The 19,438-nt window shown below is 35.7% G+C and overlaps 5 protein-coding genes across 8 annotated transcripts; 2 read left to right on the top strand and 3 right to left on the bottom strand.

The window, feature by feature from the left end:
• The first annotated feature begins 196 nt into the window (after nucleotides 1-196).
• On the top strand, nucleotides 197-3,025 carry LOC18011809 (probable leucine-rich repeat receptor-like protein kinase At1g35710). Its single transcript, XM_006394463.2, has 11 exons — nucleotides 197-376; nucleotides 742-889; nucleotides 988-1,059; nucleotides 1,250-1,321; nucleotides 1,493-1,564; nucleotides 1,651-1,794; nucleotides 1,900-1,980; nucleotides 2,087-2,158; nucleotides 2,264-2,335; nucleotides 2,422-2,493; nucleotides 2,657-3,025. The coding sequence occupies exons 1-11, from the start codon at nucleotides 292-294 to the stop codon at nucleotides 2,745-2,747; spliced, it is 981 nt and encodes a 326-aa protein (XP_006394525.1). The 5' UTR covers nucleotides 197-291; the 3' UTR covers nucleotides 2,748-3,025.
• Nucleotides 2,986-6,384, bottom strand: LOC18011808 (heparanase-like protein 2). 4 transcript variants are annotated; one of them, XM_006394462.2, is made up of 10 exons: nucleotides 5,666-5,819; nucleotides 5,275-5,530; nucleotides 5,156-5,192; nucleotides 4,896-5,079; nucleotides 4,662-4,810; nucleotides 4,320-4,553; nucleotides 4,034-4,223; nucleotides 3,818-3,943; nucleotides 3,641-3,740; nucleotides 2,986-3,568 (listed from the first exon to the last, which is right to left on the bottom strand). In XM_006394462.2, the coding sequence occupies exons 2-10, from the start codon at nucleotides 5,491-5,493 to the stop codon at nucleotides 3,185-3,187; spliced, it is 1,623 nt and encodes a 540-aa protein (XP_006394524.1). In that variant the 5' UTR covers nucleotides 5,494-5,530; nucleotides 5,666-5,819; the 3' UTR covers nucleotides 2,986-3,184. The 4 variants fall into 4 exon arrangements, with proteins under 4 accessions (XP_006394524.1, XP_024007000.1, XP_024007001.1 ...); XM_024151232.1 differs by lacking the exon at nucleotides 5,666-5,819 and adding an exon at nucleotides 6,306-6,384 and having other exon boundaries at nucleotides 3,023-3,568; nucleotides 4,034-4,235; XM_024151233.1 differs by having other exon boundaries at nucleotides 3,023-3,568; nucleotides 4,034-4,235; nucleotides 5,713-5,820.
• Nucleotides 6,385-8,924: 2,540 nt separating this feature from the next.
• LOC18011887 (nucleolar and coiled-body phosphoprotein 1) lies at nucleotides 8,925-10,541 on the top strand. The gene has a single exon (XM_006394461.2). The coding sequence runs from the start codon at nucleotides 8,925-8,927 to the stop codon at nucleotides 10,392-10,394; it is 1,470 nt and encodes a 489-aa protein (XP_006394523.1). The 3' UTR covers nucleotides 10,395-10,541.
• LOC18011886 (transcription factor PIF7) lies at nucleotides 10,540-12,610 on the bottom strand. Its single transcript, XM_006394460.2, has 6 exons — nucleotides 12,311-12,610; nucleotides 11,738-12,155; nucleotides 11,553-11,657; nucleotides 11,383-11,448; nucleotides 10,901-11,278; nucleotides 10,540-10,814 (listed from the first exon to the last, which is right to left on the bottom strand). Coding segments are annotated over exons 1-6 (1,092 nt in total). The 5' UTR covers nucleotides 12,313-12,610; the 3' UTR covers nucleotides 10,540-10,691.
• Nucleotides 12,611-15,515: 2,905 nt separating this feature from the next.
• Nucleotides 15,516-16,995, bottom strand: LOC18011754. The gene is made up of 6 exons (XM_006394459.2): nucleotides 16,944-16,995; nucleotides 16,741-16,802; nucleotides 16,361-16,624; nucleotides 16,103-16,253; nucleotides 15,904-15,985; nucleotides 15,516-15,818 (listed from the first exon to the last, which is right to left on the bottom strand). The coding sequence occupies exons 1-6, from the start codon at nucleotides 16,973-16,975 to the stop codon at nucleotides 15,618-15,620; spliced, it is 792 nt and encodes a 263-aa protein (XP_006394521.1). The 5' UTR covers nucleotides 16,976-16,995; the 3' UTR covers nucleotides 15,516-15,617.
• Nucleotides 16,996-19,438: the final 2,443 nt, after the last annotated feature.

The raw sequence follows: 19,438 nt of genomic DNA, 5'->3' as shown, positions 1-19,438 counted from the left end.
ACTATTTTGCAACATTGATTCATTTACTGTATGTAACTTTTCCCAGCATTGTTAATTTATCAGTGATTTTATCATTTAACAATACTAAAGCTGATTAAAACCAATAATTTGTCCCGAATTCGTTACACACCCGGGTCGGTACCAGACCCGTCGGTGAGATGCGGGTTTGAATTCACGTAATCGGTTTACGAATGTCAGGAGGTACTGTAGAATAAAAATGGCTTTTTTGATTTCGCTCTCCACTTAGATCCGTTTTCTTTCTTTCACTTCGGCTGTTAATAAAAAAAAACCATGGCTTCTCGCTGTGAGCTACTTCTGATCTGCGTCTTGTCTCTCTTGTTTGCTTTTGTTCACTCCAAGACGTTGAAGCGAGATGGTAATTCTGCTTTTTCTATCTTCTGGTTTTGTGTTAATGGATCTTCCATTGATTGATTTTTTTTTTATAGCTCTTAACAGATTTGAGAGCTACCTATTATCGAGATTTGTTCTATCTCCTATTCAATTTTCATTATTGAGCACAAAATTTTCGATTTTGAAATTGTTTTTGTCGTTTCCTTTCTAATCTGAGCTGAGCTGAAATTTACAGAGATTTGTGTGTGAGCAGTGGATAGATCTGATAATATCCGTACTGATCTCAATCAAGTTCTATCTTTGCTAATATCATTTAGTTTGTTACTGTATATTGTAAGCTCTTGCTCAGCTTTCCTCAAAGTTAAATCTGTGTTCATCTTCTCTGCACAGTGAAAGCTTTGAATGAAATCAAAGCCTCTTTGGGATGGAGAGTGGTGTATTCATGGGTCGGTGACGATCCTTGTGGAGATGGAGACCTTCCACCTTGGTCTGGTGTCACCTGTTCTACTCAAGGAGACTATAGGGTTGTCACAGAATTGTAAGTTCTAGTTTCTTCTTCCGACTTTGGTGTTTTCTCAAGTATCAGCTTGATTTGCTTTGACTCAACTATTTACTTGAGATATGTCTGATTTACAGAGAGGTTTACGCGGTTTCGATTGTAGGACCATTCCCAATTGCAGTAACAAACCTTTTGGATCTGACTAGACTGTAAGTTCATTTCTTAAAACCTTATTAGTGTCTGACATTAGTAGGTAGATTTATGTAAAAATCAATTTGCAACCTAGTTTTCTGTAACGAGATCATTGTAGACAATACGGAGATGCCTGAGGATTCTTTAAAGCTTTGCTGTTTTTGATTGATTAAATTGAAAAGGGTTTTGGTTTGTTTGGCTTTTCAGGGATCTACATAACAACAAGCTCACTGGGCCAATCCCTCCACAAATTGGGCGTCTGAAACGGCTGAAAGTACTGTATGTTCCTTGTGCTCTTACAATGATCTATTGTTGAATTACTGTCTTTTTTTTTTTTCATTTTATTGTTCTTCTGAGACCAACTTTGGATAGTGTGTTAAATGTATCATCATAGCATTCATATGTTTCCAAGTACTTCACCTAATCATTTACTCATGTTGAAACCATTAGAAACCTGAGGTGGAATAAACTACAAGATGTGATTCCCCCGGAGATTGGGGAGCTGAAGAGACTAACCCATTTGTGAGTACCTTTGTGTTTTCGTTTAGCTTCTAGTGATTGTCTATATGTATCCAAATGAAATCATGTTATTCTATTGTATCTTCAAGGTACTTGAGCTTCAATAGCTTCAAGGGAGAAATTCCAAAGGAACTGGCTGCTCTTCCCGAGCTTCGTTATCTATATCTTCAAGAAAATCGTCTCATTGGTAGAATTCCTGCAGAACTGGGGACGCTTCAAAGTCTCCGCCACCTGTAAACACCAATTCCCACCTTCTACTTACAATTTGGTCTTTTTTATCATAACTTTTCATTGGTTTTACTGAAATCTGGTTTGGTTTGTGTTTTATTATTTTTCAGAGATGTTGGCAACAATCATTTGGTGGGAACTATAAGGGAGCTCATCCGTTTTGATGGAAGTTTTCCAGCTCTTCGCAACCTGTAAGCATCTCTTCGTAATCTGCCCTCTGCTTCTCTGTTCCATTTGATATATTCTATTATAAGCATTGCAATGCTTTCTCTTTTTTAAAATTTCTCGATTCCTCAGGTACTTGAATAATAACTACTTGAGTGGTGGAATCCCTGCTCAGCTATCGAATCTGACAAACTTGGAGATTGTGTAAGTATTATACACTGCATGTTTAATCAGACTTTGTTCTCTAAGTCATCTTCTACGATAAACTGTATTAGGATATCTCTGATGTCGGTTTAATTGGTTTTGTAGGTACCTGTCTTACAATAAATTCATCGGAAACATACCTTTTGCCATTGCTCATATTCCTAAACTGACATACCTGTAAGACTCTTTTGTGTTAGACTGCTGATCTTTATCGTCGTCTGAGATTTTTTCTTACTATCTCTTGGGATCATTCTTAAAACCAGGTATCTTGATCACAACCAATTTACTGGGAGAATCCCGGACGCATTCTACAAGCATCCCTTCCTCAAAGAAATGTGAGTTCTCAAACCGTAAAGCTTTTACTCAGACAAAAGACTGAACCCATTGAAACTCCCAACTATAAAGAATTTTGAACAATATGGACGAGCTTGAGAGCCTTGTTTTGGCCGCAAGTTCTAGGTTTTCCTTCTTCAATCTCGACATGTTTCCATTTTGCAGGTACGTTGAAGGTAACATGTTCAAGGCTGGCGTGAACCCTATTGGTACCCACAAAGTTCTAGAAGTTTCTGATGCCGATTTCGCCGTGTGACGCGATAGAACATCCTAGAAGTTTCTAGAGAAAACGTCTCAGAAACTACCTAGAAAATGGTTCCACTTTTAGCTCTCTTCATTATTATTTTTTTTGTATGATTTTGATCTATGCAAATGGAAGAAAGAAAGCATAGACTGCAAGTTTTTATATTTCATATTGTATAGTCGGTCACATTCACTAATCTATATTTCTCCTTGATCACATGATGAAACTGTTGAAAGTTGGATTGGAATAAACCACTTGCCAATATGCAATATTAAGTGTTACATAGATAACCTGCTCTTGCTCTTGAGTGTTTCCAAGAAACTTCTCGATTGTATAACAAATGAAGAGGAAATGATTTTCTTGATCATATGCATATACAATTGCCAAGAAAATTACGCTCTCTGTTATTCAATTTTTCATTTTTACAGAATACCAAAAGATTATCGTCTTCATGAACAAGCAGGGGCATCAAAGGTAGGCAACACAATGAAGGAGATCGACAATGGATTGATATAAACAGGAGATTTCACGCCGTGCCGAATCGGTTCAAGCTTTGGGATATCTCCGGTGATCGTCGGTTCCAAAGGGATACCGTTCAAGAGCATTATCTTGCTCCGCAAGTTACCGTCTTTTGGACTCAAGTGATACTCTTCTCTGTTCAAATATCCATCCGAAGCTTTGTTTCCCACCCAAGAAACCTTGCTCTTGATTGTTTCCAAGAAAGATTTCCTCTTCATCGGTTCTGCTTGCAAAATCACCTTCACGCCATTGCTGACTCCGACTGTAAACGTCGTTTGCTTACTCAGATTTATCAGAAGTATCGTTATTCCGGCCTGAGGTGACAGATTCTACGGTTAGAAACCGAGACTAGAGGACCATTTAGAGATAGAGAGATGTACACTCACTGTTCCTTTAGAGCAATGAACGTAAGTGCGTAGATACTCCGAGGCATTTGTCTGAACGCCAAGAACGCCTTTACCCATCAAACGATGCCAAAGAAGCGCACTGCTCGGATTAAAAAAACGAATCTTTCAGGGTTTTGTTATGTTACGACTAACCTATAGGGTTTGTTATGAACTTGCCTGTAGTAATCTGGATTGGGAACAAACGTTTCCTTTTCGAGCAGACCGTAGAAACCTCCAACCAAAGCTTGTCTGCAGTATACTTTGGTGTTGTGCATAGACGACATACCCAACTGATCTAGATACCTAGTAGGGAGTATCAGGTTTTTCAATCATCATAGAAACCAAGCAAAGATGGAGAAATCTGAATATGGATTTTGATTCTTAATTTCTCACCAGAAGCTGTTAATGAATGTCTCAGAAACCTGACGGCCACCGCTATTAGAAGCTCCTCCAGCTTCTCCAACCCAAGCAGCAGCCCAAGGTCCATGTTCTTGAATCGTTTGGTCAACATTCTTGAACTTTCCCGAAATCCCGCTCAAGTACTTTGGATCTAGTATCCTATTCTCGAGCTGCGGATCATTTCCTGCAAGATTCACTTAAAATCAACACTCAATCATTGTTTGTCTAGGAAATCTACAAAGAGAATATCTCTGTTTGATTTTATTGTGCTTATGCAGACCTGGACCAAGATTGTATATATGATGAGTCATGACATCAAGAACACCAGGTCCAGAGAGCCGAAGAAGCTCTGAGTACCATTTCTCATCATAGAATCCTCCTGGAGCTAAAAGCAAAGGCTTGGTCTGAGAATTCTTGTAAACGTTCTTGATTACATCTTTGAGTACAATCAAGTCTTTCCCGTAAAGCTCTACACTCACGCTTGCATCAATACCGCTTCCGCTAAGCTCATTACCTAGTCAAAGAACAAGAAAGAAAGATGAGAAGGAAGAAATATAAAACCGAGCAGACAGATCAAGGAGAAGAGATATATATATATATATATATATAAGCTTCTTTATACCAAACTCCCACGAGTCTATAGCATAACCCATTGAGACCGTGTAGTTCATGAAATCTTGAGTGTTGATATGATCCCAATCCCCTCCCCACGAGTTTCCACTGAGTTTATCTCTCCCGTACAACGCATTCAATCCGAAAGTCACAATAGCTCTGCAAATTTAGAGAGTTAGATCATTAACTGTGGATTATGCCAAAAGGGAAAGCATAGAAGTAGACTAAGGATTATATAACTTACCCGGTTGAATTGAAGAAACGGTTAAGTTCGTTCCAGCGATCCATATACAAACAACCTTTAGAGAACCCGAACAATCCATCGTCAGTCTTCTTGAATGGACTGCAAGGAGTCTTCAAGTCTCCTACGTCGTAGATCACTTGATCTTGCAAGGAACCACCAAGTCTTATCCTCAACGTCTTAAAAGCTAACAAGAATCCAAATAGTTCAGCAAGAAGTCTGTGGGAATGCGAATATCGGGAATTGTGATAGAGGTCGCAAACCTTGAATAGCTTTAGCAAGAAGAGGAGAAGACAAGTTCTGAAACCATTTGAAAAGATTAAAACATAAGTAGATGGAGTAACTAACTAAGGGTGGTCAAAGGTGAAAGTTGTTTATATACCAAATTGATGAGAGAGGCGTAGCCCCAAGGACACTGATCATAGTTGCATTTTTCAGGTGGCCACCAATCAAGAGTTGCGCAGACAAAGTTCTCATCGATCTCAGCGATTCGATGTTCACCGTCTATAACAATGGTGGTTTGTTCCATGTTGCTACCAAAAGTAACCGGAAGTAAAAGCAGACGAATCAAGAACACAAGGAAACAAACGTTGAAGCCCATTTCGGTTTGTTTGAGCCTCACGTCTCCACCGGTTGATCTGTAAGAAACAAGAACAGCAAAAAAAAAAAAAAAGCTAAATTTTCAAAGAAACCAAGAACAAAGATCAATTGATAAAGGGCAAAAAGTAAGAATTCTTAAAAGAAATATCAAGAAAATGGAAAATAAGACCCACAAAATACAGAGGAATGAGAAGAACAAGAACAAGAACTGAACCGAAACCTTCTTAGCAGACAAGTAATAAATAAGTAAAATGAAGTTGAAAACTAAACAGCCTTGTTATTAATTTTTGAACTTTGTATATGTGGATATTTCATCTGCGATATTTTTAGTGCGATTGCAATATAGGAAAATTTCATAATTGTGGAATATTTTCATCATGATTTTTCCAACTACCATTCAAATTAGCTAGACTTTAATTAGATAGATTAGTCAAACATGGTCTCAAGAGAGACGAGACGCATATGCCCAAAGACCATTAGTTGACTTTTTTGGGTGATGGATTTTAATAAACTAATAATGAAATGGTCTCTGAAATTTGCGGGTTAGGCAAAACAAACAAAAAAATGAGCGGGTTCGGGTCGTTAAACTCAAGTTTTGTTTCTGGGCTGGAATGAGTCAACGAAAAACTCAAATTGCAAAAGTTGGTCTCAGTCAATGACGAAGACAGCGACACTCAATTTCAAGTCCACCAGATAATTTCTAAATTATTATGGTTGGTTCATAACTAAATCGGATACATGTTAGAGATATGAAAAATCTGACTGAGATAAAGCAAAGCAAAACAAAAATTAAAATCAGAAATAGAAACTGACCTAAGAAGAATCCATTTTCTCAAGTTAAAAAATCGCAAGAAGAGCAGAGAGTAGGTTGTTTGTTCTTGCCGTCGACAACACTTCACAAAAGTCTCTCATCTCTGGAATTTATCGCCTCTTCTCTCTTTTATTCTTTTTCATAATAAAAAAGCATGTCAATTTAGTTAAACCGGTTTATTACCGAACCCAAATTATACCCAAAACATTAATTTGAAAACCGAATTAACAAAAGAGGCAAGCGGGGAAGTAACACTAATTTTTTGTTAATAATTTTCCAAAATAATGTTTCTAGATAGAATAATGTTAATACTTGCTAAATTGAATGAATCAGTGAAAGTGAAGAGGAGGAGGACAGGCTCAAAAACAGAGTCCCATCATTTCGAAAAGCAACCCCAAAAAAAACGAGCCTCCAAAAGTTAGGGAAAATGGGCTTCGGGCCCATAAAGTCTTTTCTAAATTTATTGCAAATTGCATTAGCACTGGTGTTAAAGACGCCTTAGACCTACCTATTTCAATATTTCATATGGTCGGTTCAAAAGTCTCAACTAAACCTTTTATATTTTTCAATTTAATATCTTATTCAGGACCGGCTCTGGAACTTGCTGGATGGAGTTTCTCTCTATAAAATCCGATTTTTGCTGATTCTGATTCCTCATATAATCTTTTAAATGTGCCGACTGTTGTTGAATTGCCGGCCATTTTTTTTATAATCTGAGTGTTTAAAATATTTATGATTTATATAACATTGCCTCTCCAGAGTCCAGACACGTATCCCAGCCATGCCACACGGCCCACACCCACCAACTTACCAGATTTTCACCAGCATGAAGCAACATTGCCTTTAAAACCAGTCTTGTGGTCGAGGCTACCACACACAGCCAAGACATACACAAGAAAATAGTTTTGTTTAATGACATTCGAAAAACAAACATTATCACATTAAATGTACGGTGTGTTGTGAAATGTGTGTCTTCATTTCAACTATGCGTATCCATTTTTAAACGAAACCATACAATTACTCCTGAATTTCCAGTTCATTATATTTAGATTTTATATTGTTCTGTCGGCCACATCGTATTTTATACTATATATAATAATCCGTTCTCTTGTAGTAACAATAATAATTAATTAGTTTATATAATGATTTAGTGCATCTTTATTCTTGGAGTTGGGTCAACGCCTTGATCTTTTCTTTTTCAGTAAATCATCATCCAGAGAATCTAATGCCAAAAGCATTATACTTTAGAAAAATACAAAAAAAGACTAACTTAAGGTGTCGGATCCATGAAAAGCTATGTCATATGATGTAACAAAGTACCCTCAGTTGTTTTTTCCCTCCACAAAGTACAATCAGTAACGAAATCCTTTTATTTTTTCTTCTCCTAATTTTTTTAAATATATATTCAGTTTATTTCTCACCTAAATAAACAAGATCCCCTAATCTCAACATACATTGAACATATATATCCAATATCATTTATTTTTGAGATTTAGAAGTGATTTTCTATTAAATTGTCAATTTTCTTTGTGCCAAAAAATAATAATGACCTTTCCACAAAAATACTTTAGACTAACAAAAAAAGAATAATCTATTTTATTGGAATTATTCATGCATTTCTCATTATTTTATGGCAATACATATGGAGATTAGTGATATTTTAAACAACACGGATTTGTATTAATAGCATCAAATCCTAATATCAGATTGTTTTTTATGGCAGAATCAGTTTTATATCAATTAAAATTAGACAAAAATTGATAATATAAACATTAAATATTAATTCGAGCTTAAGTAACTTAATTACTAATAAATTATCCCAAAAAAACTTAAAAGAGATAATATATGTATTACAAAAGTCGGTCTCTCCCTCTCTCATAAGACTCTTCCAAAAGAACGATTTCTTCCCTAGTCTGTGTTTTTGTGTGTGTTTCTTTTCCTAACAATCAAATCTACCTTTCTTCTTTCATCAATTTGTTTCCAACTAAAGGGAGCCTAATCTCATTCCTTCTGGTATATATAATTTTTTCTCATCTTCTGCCGATTTCTTTGTAATTCTTCTGTGGTAATTCTTTGAGAATTAGATTGTAATTTCTATAGCACCAATCTAAAGGTACCGTTTTCTGAATTCTTGATTTCTCATGTTTGGCGTTTTGCTTAAATTTGTGTCCCTTTGAATTTGAAACTGTTGGTAGGGTTTTAAGCGTGTAGAGTAAGTCTTGCAGTACTGTAGAATTAGGTCATTATTGTCCTCAAAATTTCGATCAGAACTCAAAAATTTTAAAAAAAAAAAAATTGGGGTATACAACTAGAGAATTTTAGATCATACACATAATTTTCATGGAGATTCTCAAAGTCAACATGTGTCCTTGTTTGAATGTAGATCTCTTCATTTAACCTCGTATTGGTATTTTAATGAGATCTCAACATCTTTGGTAGATTCTCGTTTACAGATTTGTTTTTTATGATGTCAAATTCTACAATCTGATCAGATTAGGTATAATTAGACAGAAGAGTTCTAATTTTGTCCTGTATTTCGATGAGATTCTGTTCATAACTAATTACTCTTGCTGAGACTGGGATCTTTTTGGTAATGCACTCTGTATCCTCTACAGGTTTCAATGGCTGAGGAGAACAGTTCAGAGGTCAAAAAGATTGAGAATTTTTTGGATACAAATCCTCCGGCGATGTCAGAAGAAGATTCTGTGGAAACAGTACTCGTAAAAGACGTGGAAAACGTGGGAGATGTTGTGTCTGTGGCGTCCACCAAGGATCAAGAAGAGTGTATACCAGAGATGAAGAAAGTGCCTAAGCCACAAGTTGGGAATTTGAGACGGCACTCCACAGGAGCGATCGGTACACGAGCTGGTAAACCGCAGGTTCAGTCACGCTATCGTGGGAATCATCATGTGAGCTCGACTCATGAGTTCTGTAAACACGGGAAGAAGTGTGATCAAGAGGATGCGGTGAAACCGTGGAAGATTGTGAGGAGAAAGAGTGTTGAAGGCTCAGAGGCTGCAAAATCTATGACTTCAAGTTTGACAAGAAAGACGTTGGCAAGTTTGAGTAGACCGATTCCGGTTATTACCAAACCGGAGAGTTTTGTGGCTGCAAAGAGAAGACAATGTGCTTCTGTGAAATCGGAATCATCTAGCGTTAAAGAAGATAGTGAGATGGCAAGATCTATTGATGGTTCAAGTGTTAAAAGCAATGATAAAGCTTGGAAGAACAAAGAAACCGAGAGGAATCTCAGTGGTTCAGCTGTTGTTAAAAAGGTTCCTGGCGTGAGAAGTGACAAGTCAAAGACTGATATGGAGAAGGTTTCAAGAATCAGAGATGGCGTAAGTTCCAAGAATAAGGAGAAGGCGATGAGAAGTGAAGATGTAAAAGAGAAGACTGTGTGTGTTGTTGAATCTAGCGTCAAAGGTGTTCAGAGAGAAAAGCAACCATCATCTGAGAAGAAGACCCTGAGAATTGCAGATAAAAGCTTGACTACTCCTAAACGTGGTTCCGCAGATCATAGTCCTACTAAACAGATTCCAGCTAAAATCAGTACCCGCTTGACAAAGAAGAAAGAAAGTGGTTCTGCAGACCTTGAAGCAAAACCAAAACCAGAGAAGAAGATTAGCCCTAAGAGAACAGGAGTAAAGGTGACTCTAGCGAAGCAGCTGAGTTTCAAGAAAGGGAAGACTCTTGATCCGAAACCCGAGGATTCTTCTCCAAAATGGATAAAGTTGAGAAAGAGGGTTGTGCAGGAACTGAAAACACAAATGGAAGGGAGGAAGAAGACTCTGAGAGATAAAAGATTGGGTGTAGAGACAAAAACCGATTCTTGTGAAGGTATTAAACGTGAGAAGGTTGTTCTGAGGCATCGACAAGTAGAAGGGAAGAAGAAAAAGATGACATTGTTCAACAATGTGATTGAAGAGACAATGAATAAGTTGACAAAGGTAAGGAAGACCAAAGTGAAAGCTCTTATTGGTGCTTTTGAAACTGTAATCTCTCTTCAGGACACTAAGACACCTCAGAAAGTTCAGAGCAAGGCCACAACATCTGCGTCGAAGGTTAGTCCTATGGGTTCCGAACAGTGAACAAACAAAAAACCAAAAACTATATCTGTTCATATATGATCTAACATTCAAGAATTCAAACTTCGAGAACATATTTTTAGAGGAAGAGAGCGAGAGATACTTGTCTTGTTATTTTCCTCGAAATAGCAAAAGGATTTATATATGTACTTTAACCATGACTAAATATGATAACTGAAGAGAAGCTTTCAAGTTTTATCTCTGCAAATCTGTTTTCATAGTCAAAAACAGTTTGTTTTTTACAATCACGACACATCGATCTTTAAAGATCTATATATGGCTCATTAATACTCAGCTACACTAATCTCTTTTCTCGTGATTCGAAGAACTTGAGGGCATGCCCGCATTTACCTTTGTAGTCTGATCAGACTGTTGTCTGTAGATGGCTGCAGCCATTTTGTTGTAAAGGTCCATGTTCATTGTCTGCAGAAGCATGAACAACAGCATTCATGAGATCAATATTTCTATATCCGAAATCACTTCTCGGAAACAGTAAGAGCGGTTTTAACCTGTGCTAGATAAAGACTGTACGGATCAGTTAAAGCGGGTGAAGAACCACTGGTGCAGTCTCTGTTTGCCATAGGAGGCACCATCAATGGTGGTGGAGGAGGAGGAGGTACTAGACCTCCATAAGCATTGCCACCGCCTCCCATTCCCATTCGCGCCATTGTTGCAAGTAACGACATCTGAAACTGCTGTTGCTGTTGTTGTTGCTGCTGCTGCTGCTGTTGTTGTTGGTGTTGGATGCTGAGAACTGATTGTGGTGGAGGTAGTTGCTGCATCATCATCTGTTGTGGCAAGTTGGCTCTTAAGCTCATAAACTGAACTTGTGCTTGTAGCTGTTTCAAGTGTTCGATGACATCGTCCAAGATCGAGACTTTATCCGCCTGCAATATCCATATATTTCTTCGGATTTAGTAGCTTAACCGAGATTCAATATAGAAAAAGTACAAACCTTTTATAGTGGGTTCTTCTAGTATATTAGATTTACCTTACTTGCAGTAGGAAGAAGCTTCTGAAGTGTTCTCATCCTCTGGTTTATCCTATCACGCCGTCTCTGCATCAAAACTCAAAACCCATTTGAAGGGTAAAAGAGTCGGCTTTGATAGTCTTAAAAGAGTTTGGAAATTGTGGTTAGCAAAAAAGAACGATTTTCCTTACCCTTTCAGACTCGTTGTGAATCGCTGCTGCTCGTCCCCGTCTTCCATTAGATCTTCCAGCTTCCCCTCTCGTCTCTTGTTCATCTCCTTCAGTATCTTGAGTCTCCTGTAAAAACTCCCCTTTTGGTTATTTCTCTACTCATCTTTCAGAAGAAGGGGAAAAGAAGCGTTTTAGTTGATTCTTACCGATCCAGAGAGTAAATAGTCTCTGTCTCCGGTTCTAGCCGTCTTCAAGCTACGACCAGATTCAAAAGACGCCCAAGACATATTGGTACCACTTGCACTTGCAGTCACGCTGTGACCAACTTTATGGCTCTCCTCTTGAACAGCGAACCAACAGTCCATATCTTGGGGATAACCGCGTTTTCTTGAGCAAGATCCGTCCTTGCTCTTAGAATTATGGCCTGGACCATTCTGGCTCTGCAGCTGCAGCTTGCTTGGCTGCATAGCCGCCTGGTGGACCACAGACTCCAAAGTCTCACACCCATTGGGATTTTGGGTCCAGATAGGGTTAGCCGAGGTGGTTGGTTCGACTTCTTCGCCTAGACCATGGACCGTTAATTGCCCATTTTCCCATGTGAGCTCTTTCACTCCGTAATTCGACCTGATTCACCATTACAAAATCAAAACTTTTGTGTTAAGAGAGAGAGATAGAGAGAAAGAGAGTAGCAAACAGAGACAGAAGCGTGAGGCTTTGTCTCTTTTTTTTTTTTGGGTAGAAAACAGAAAAGGGTTCTTATCAGAAACAGAGAGGATTACATGTGTTGTTACTTAGGCCGCACGTTTGCAGAGAATAAACTGACAATTAAGCTTTTTCTTTCTTTCTTTTTTCCCTTTTTCTCTTCTCTCTTCTATCTTTCTTCGTGCTTGAAAATGTTGTAATCTTCTTTCTCCTCTGTTTTCAAACTCTTCACAATTACAGCGACAACTCATGCAGTGTGTCTGCCTTTGATCCATATGGAAGTTATAATAAAGAGCCTCTCTCTCTCTCTCTCTCTCTCCTTTCTCTTCTCTACTCGTCCCTTCTCTCTCTAAAATGGTCCCTGCAAAACGTCAAATGGTTTTTATGTGGAGGAAGCACATGTGTGGCAAAGGATTGTTGTGTTCTGCCCCTCAGCTCAAGAGCCCTCTCTCCTCCCAAATATCCAATAAACGAGGGCAATTTCGTCATTTCGCACTCAACTGATGAGTCCCTTTGAAAGGCCATTATTAGCATGCATTGTCTGACCAGTGACCACTCGGTAGAAACTAGTAAAGCGTGTTTTTTCACCCGATTAAGAAAGAAGCACATTTCTAATAATAGATTTTTCTTTTTAGAAAAAAATGGGAATTTCATTCGTTACATAATAGAACCTAGTTGAAATATATACGCATTAAAGTATAGAAGACAAGACATATTTATTGGAGCGAACACGTAAGAATCCGAAACTATAGTATGGCATTCGAATGTCAAAAATGAGAGTGAGATGTGAAGTCAGGCATCAACAAGTCCATTTGATGCAAGTTGCGAGGAATGAATCAATCTATGTGTCCTCACTTCTAAGCCTTTTTAAAACTATTCTTTCTTTTGTCCACATTCTCTATCTCTCATGATCTGATCTCACAATATATCAAATGTTCAGGATTCATTAATGTGAAACAGTTTATGGAACTTCTACCGTCAATTAAGGAGTAAATGTTTTACTAAAAATAAAAAAAAAAAAGTAATTGTTATGATACTGTGGGAGAAAAACAAACTATTAAGAGGTTGTTTTACTGATTTCCATGAAGAATAATACATATATATGAGAAATCTGATTGATTTCTCTTATTTATCAATCGAGCAAATTAAATAAAAAGAAAAAAAGGTATAGGAGCCCGTGCGCTCCCAAAATTGAAAGCGGACACTGAAACATAATCCTAGAGCCTACACGGTAAGCTACATTGTGTATCCGAAACCTAAGGTTTTATCTCCGATACAAAAAGAAAAAAGAAAAAAAAAAAGGAAATTCAAAAGATGTCCGAGCACAACCTGTCTGGCCGACACTTCAAGTAGCTACCGATCCAGCCAGACAGTACGTCATTAATAAGGCAGAATTTTTCAAAGGACAAAACTTTCAAATTCAGTCTTCATTCGGGTAATTAAGTCTGCAAGAAAACTAAGGATTGCAAAACAATCGTTTATATTTTTTTCTTTCTCAATCATTGGATCAACTTGAGAGGCTAATAAGCCTGAGCCTGAGCCAGAGCCAGAGCCTGACGGTGGATCAACTTCACATGAATCATGATATTATGTGATACTGAGTAGTCAGAACAAAAAAAAAAAAAAAAAAAAAAAAAAAAGAGGTTTATTGACGAGATTACCCTTGACCTTGAGTATCGTATTGTGAAGGTAAGAGATTTCCCAATCATTTGGTGTCACATCAACATCTTACTTAAAGTTGGAATTCACCCACCGCTGACAGCTTAATTCTGATGTCGTCATTATGACACGTGTATATCTCTTATTTGATGTTGAATTTTTAGTTTGGGACCTAGTGTTGATCTGTGAAATTCAGCCAATCAACTTCTCGCATTAGATTCTTGACAGCGAATCCTAACGCTCCTCAGAGTTTATCTGTTCATAGTCCTTTTTGTTTTTTTCCCCTAACTTCAAACTTCAAATCAATTATTTTCTGTGCTAAATCATTTGATTTATGATAATCCTTCTTTTTCATCACTGCAATTCTAGTTGATCACTACAATGAGACTAAATAGTTGTTTTATAATAAAAGTATAAGCCTAACATAGAAACGTCTTTTTGTTGTTTTTACCCCAAAAAAAGAAGAAGTTAAAGGTTGTTTATGGAAACATGCATGTGTTCTTTCAGTTGACATGTACAAATGTATGTGCTCTTGCTTTTTACCATGATAATTTTGCGAATTTGAGCTACTACGTACTCAACATAAATCCATGAAGCTACTTTTCTTAAAAAAGACTTATCTTACTTTCAAATTAAGGTTCTTAGTTATTCTTAGGGGATCTTTGACGAACTAGATTTTATTAATAAACTATGAGAAACTTGCTGACCCAAAAAAAAAAAAACAAACTAAAAGAGACTTTTAAGCCAATAAGATATACTATATTATCGTTTATTTATCCTAAACCATATAAACTATTTCTAGAAAAGCCATCAAATCCAATTTAGACATTTTTGTTAGATTTTTTTTTCTTCAAATTTTAATATTTTTTTTGAAAAAAATACGTTACAAGTTTAATTTTGAGAAAGTTATAATTGGAATGCATTAATGTCAGTTGAACCAGCCATTTCTTTTCACAAAGCACGGATTCATAGCATCAGATAAGTAAAGAAATTTTTCTAGTTACATTTTTTTCGAAATTTTTCTAATTACATAAATTAAGAAAATGCGACAAAATCAATAATAAATAAAAATAAAAGTTTTTAAAAAATTATTGATAGAGAATTGTACAAGGACAGTATTACAAATTTCCAAATAAGAAGAGAGAATAGTAAATGCTAATGGTCCTGGCCACCACATAGAGGAGTTGCTAGTTATAAGTCTTGCCAATGGAGAAAGAAACCAAGAGGGTAAGAGAGAAGCTTGGCTGGACCAAAGAATGCCTCATTTTCTTTTGATGGCATATCGCTACATCGAGTCATATATCCATCTTTCAAATCCTGTTTGGTCCCTATTTGTGTTCACTCGACTTATTTAATACATTTTATGTATGAAATAGGGGAGAGGACGCATGTAAACATCGACTATCACATCATATATTCAATTTTCATCGAGCATAATTATTATTTGTTATTATGATATCCGAAATATCAATTTATGGCTCGTGATTCATACAAATCTATAGAAATTTATTCATTTTCAAAATGTTAGGAATTCATTTTGAGAAATTAAAAAAAAACTGTAAATTACGCATGGTGATGAACTGATGATGTATTCAAAAGACTTATTCATTATTGAATATGGTAGTTTTTTTTATTTATGATCTTAGATATCATGAGTTTCTCGATTTTTCTTTCTTTCATAGATATCCACAAATATCAATTTAATTTATAAAACTAATCTTGATTTTAGTAACACCGAAAGCAGAAGTAATTGATGGGAACTTTGCCCGTTCGACGCATTTTCTTTACTTCATCTCGAAGTTGAGCTTCTTTGCTCTTCCTCTTCTCCTCGAGCTGTTTCTTAGCTCCATCAGCAATTAGTTGGATCCTTGCTAATTTTGACTTGTAATGCTGGTTATTTATTTCTTTTCTCTTCTCCAGTTCACTCTATGTTATAGAAAAAAATTAAAATATTAGTCACCGTCTATTTTAAAATACAAAAAAAATAGCCATTATATAGGAAAATAATAACCTTTCTCCTCTCCATTCTGAGTTTAGCTGTTAATTTTCTCTCATTTTCCCAGCCCACAATTTCAGCTTTCATTTTCTCATACCTTCAAGCAGAGTTAATTTCCACGTAACTAATAAGACACCTTATACTTTTTTGGGTCAAAGAAATTGTATACTTTTTAATATCTTATATTATTAAAAACTAAGAATTAAAAATTGACCTTAATTTAATCTTATTCATTTGAGTGTTTTCCCAAGAATCTGCTTTACTTGGCGCTCTAGCAAGTCCTGATGCTCTGGAGGATGAGCCAAGCTCTTGTGTCCGACGGTTTTCTGGTGAATATTCCGACGGCTTTTTTCTGAAACTCTCCTCTACCGACGAAAGAAAAAATCATATTACAATAAATGTTTTTATTACAATATAAGTTTTGATTCTGAAAAAGGTAGTAACCACTTCGCTAGTCTACTGTATTAATTACCTCCAATATGCACCTCTTGAGTAAATGATTCGTTTAGTCTCTTTACTTCAGTTTTAGGTATTACCGATTTGGTTTTCTTCGTCCGCGACCTCTTGATTTCCTCTCTTATCTTTTTTGTCTTTTCTTCATATGCTTCCTCCATTGATCTAATGACAAATGCAGCAGCCGCAATAGAAACTGCGAATTCACTCTCTTTCTCGTTGTAGTAGTCATTTTTTTCGTACCAATATGATTGGTTTTTCAGCCAATTTAATGCTGGATTATCTTCAATTTGATATCACGGAAAGCAAAATATATAGTATAGTCAAACATCTTTCAAATTATTTTTGTGATTCTTTATATTGGAACATGGAAAGAGATGTTAAACAAGTGGTACTTACCGGTTATGGCCAGTTCCGATAGCTTTGGAAAATCCGTTTGTTTGGATTCAGAAATTGACACCCTATAAAATATGCATATCAAGAAAAACAAATATTTATCTTACCACAAACAATTTTTCTGATAGGAATACGATACGATTAGACTTATCAAAAATATTATAGGCACAATTAATTTAATAAAAATGATATTTTGTGACGTGTACCTTCCTCTTCTTTGCTTAACTAAACTGTCCATCTAATCTTCCCAAGAGACTCTCAATATTGTCTGAGCTTCATATATATATATATATATATATATATATCAATATGTTTGTCTTATATCCTCTTAAAGCTCACGAGAAAGATGAGGAAATGTGGTAATTTGTTCTTGAAGCAAAAAAAAAAGTAGCAAAATTCTTATTCCCCTGTACAGGAACATGCCAAGTATCCTACACATGAGTTTATATGCTATTCTTCATGTACATATATTGGCCGTCCCATAGTTAAATAAATAAAAGCCACCGTTTTTTTATCAACTACGTATTTAAAATGATAGTAATTATTAGAAGACGTGTAGTGAATGAAACCCGTGGAGAATCGATTCGTTTGAATGGAAACTCGTCTAATCTGATTTAATGATGATGTTACGAGGGGGATTAGATTTTAAGCGGGCGATGGACAGTGGACTATTAAACTGGCTAAACTCGAATAGTTCAGACTTCAGAACTTCAGATTGCATGTTTTTTTTTATTTTTATAAAGGATTTTTTTTTGTCAACAAGGGATTTTCTATTCAAGTACAAAGCCCACCGTAGGCCCAATCGTTTATATGAGCAGAGTAAACCGAGTAAAGGGAAACAACTGATCCAATAATAAACAAGGAATATTGATTTGGATGCTGATCAAAGGAAAGGAAACGACTGAATAATAATATTTGCTTACCAATAGTCAATTAGATGAAGGTTTCTTTAAAGATTTGTGCTGCTCCTCACGGCAAATTTTTTCTTTTTTCTTTTAGTTATATTATATTTTATTTTGCATAGATCCGTAAGAATTTGTCAATTTGACACCTTTTACTCAATAATTATATAATTTATATTGATTATTTTGTTAATGTGTGTTTGTCCGTATTAACTCATTTTTGCGTGTGTGAAAGCGTAGTGACAACAGCGAAAACATGCAGTTTCACGCTAATCATCAATCATTCATACACTGTTCTCATTTTTTAACTTTTGTTTGCTGGACAATGAAATAAGCTTGTTGTTTTCCTAAATACCATGATTTGTATTGTCATATAGTGCAAATACTCTAATGTGAATGTGATGCAATTGATATGAATTGACCTGACCAAATTATTCTGATTGGTAACGTGGTGTAAAGAATCCTAATTGGTTGGTGCCATTTAATAATATGAGTTTGAATAATGCCTCGGTCCTTTTTTATATACGAACAACTACAGTAAATATTTCGTCGGCAAGAAATTAAAAGGTCTTTGTAAAAATTGATCATATTGGTAATAGCACTTAACGAGTAAATTTTCTGAAGTCATCTTTCCTTTAAGCTTCTCAAATAATGCTCAATTATTGGGTAAATCCACAATTACATAATCTAATTATTATGTCTCTATCGTATATAAAAGGTCTATATGTCGGATTGTTGATAAGATTTCCAACAAACAGAACTTCGTTGAAAAGGTTACTTTTTGTGACTTTTTCTCCTTTAATTTTGGTGGATAATATATACATATATATATATATATAATGTGACAGTTTAGTAAGACATGCCTTTTGGTAAACTACTAGTCGTACTTTCCAATTAACATTTAAAGTAATTTTAACAACAGTCAAAATGTGTAAAGCAACGCTGTATATAGGATACTACACCATTGCCTTTTAAGGAAAATTTATTGTAGTAGAAAGTTTCCAACGTACTCATAAAAATTACACTTTTGTAAAAAACACTATAATATTATTTTTTTTGTAAAAAAATACTAAAAATTGGACCTACATAAAATATGGAATTGTCGTATTGACGTAAGGTTGGTCAGTCAGAGATCTTGATTGATCAAACCGGGTCCCCCGTTACCTCAATGAATGAATAATGTAATGTAAAATGTTTTTATTGATATATTTAATGCGGCCCCAGTTATATCTTGCTTAATTTAGATCCCGTGCATGAAAATATTTAATCTTGATATCCACGAGGAGGATTAATAATGATAAATTTAGGATATGCCCGTGCCCGATTTGAATTGGATAGATTATGCATATATAGCTAAGCAAACAATAATGATCAACTTTTTCAAATAAAGGATCAATTAATGATGATAGTGTTTTAATTTCTTCGGTATATATTGCTTCGACAACAGCTTATTAAGTTGTCTATGACATATAATTACATCAGGATCATGGTTGCTAATTCGTAGGTTTTGAGTACTTTCTATTTTCGGAGAAATTGTAAACTCAACATGCATAACTCATTATTGGTTAAATATCGTAAAAACAAGAGTCACCCACATTTAGCGTGGAAAAGACAATTATAACTAATCAATCATCTTTGCTATCATTGTTTTTGTAGTATTACCTGCGTCCTCTTTTTTTTGTCTACCACGTCTCATCTCTTTATATTAGTATTCGTTTACTTCACAAAGCAATTTGATTTGTAACATTAATTTGCATTGGTATATAATATTTACCTTTCTGTGATGTCCAATTAGTAAT

The sequence above is a fragment of the Eutrema salsugineum genome, unplaced genomic scaffold (assembly GCF_000478725.1).
Source record: "Eutrema salsugineum unplaced genomic scaffold, Eutsalg1_0 scaffold_6, whole genome shotgun sequence".
NCBI lineage: Eukaryota > Viridiplantae > Streptophyta > Magnoliopsida > Brassicales > Brassicaceae > Eutrema > Eutrema salsugineum.
This window is presented reverse-complemented; position numbering and strand designations above follow the sequence as displayed.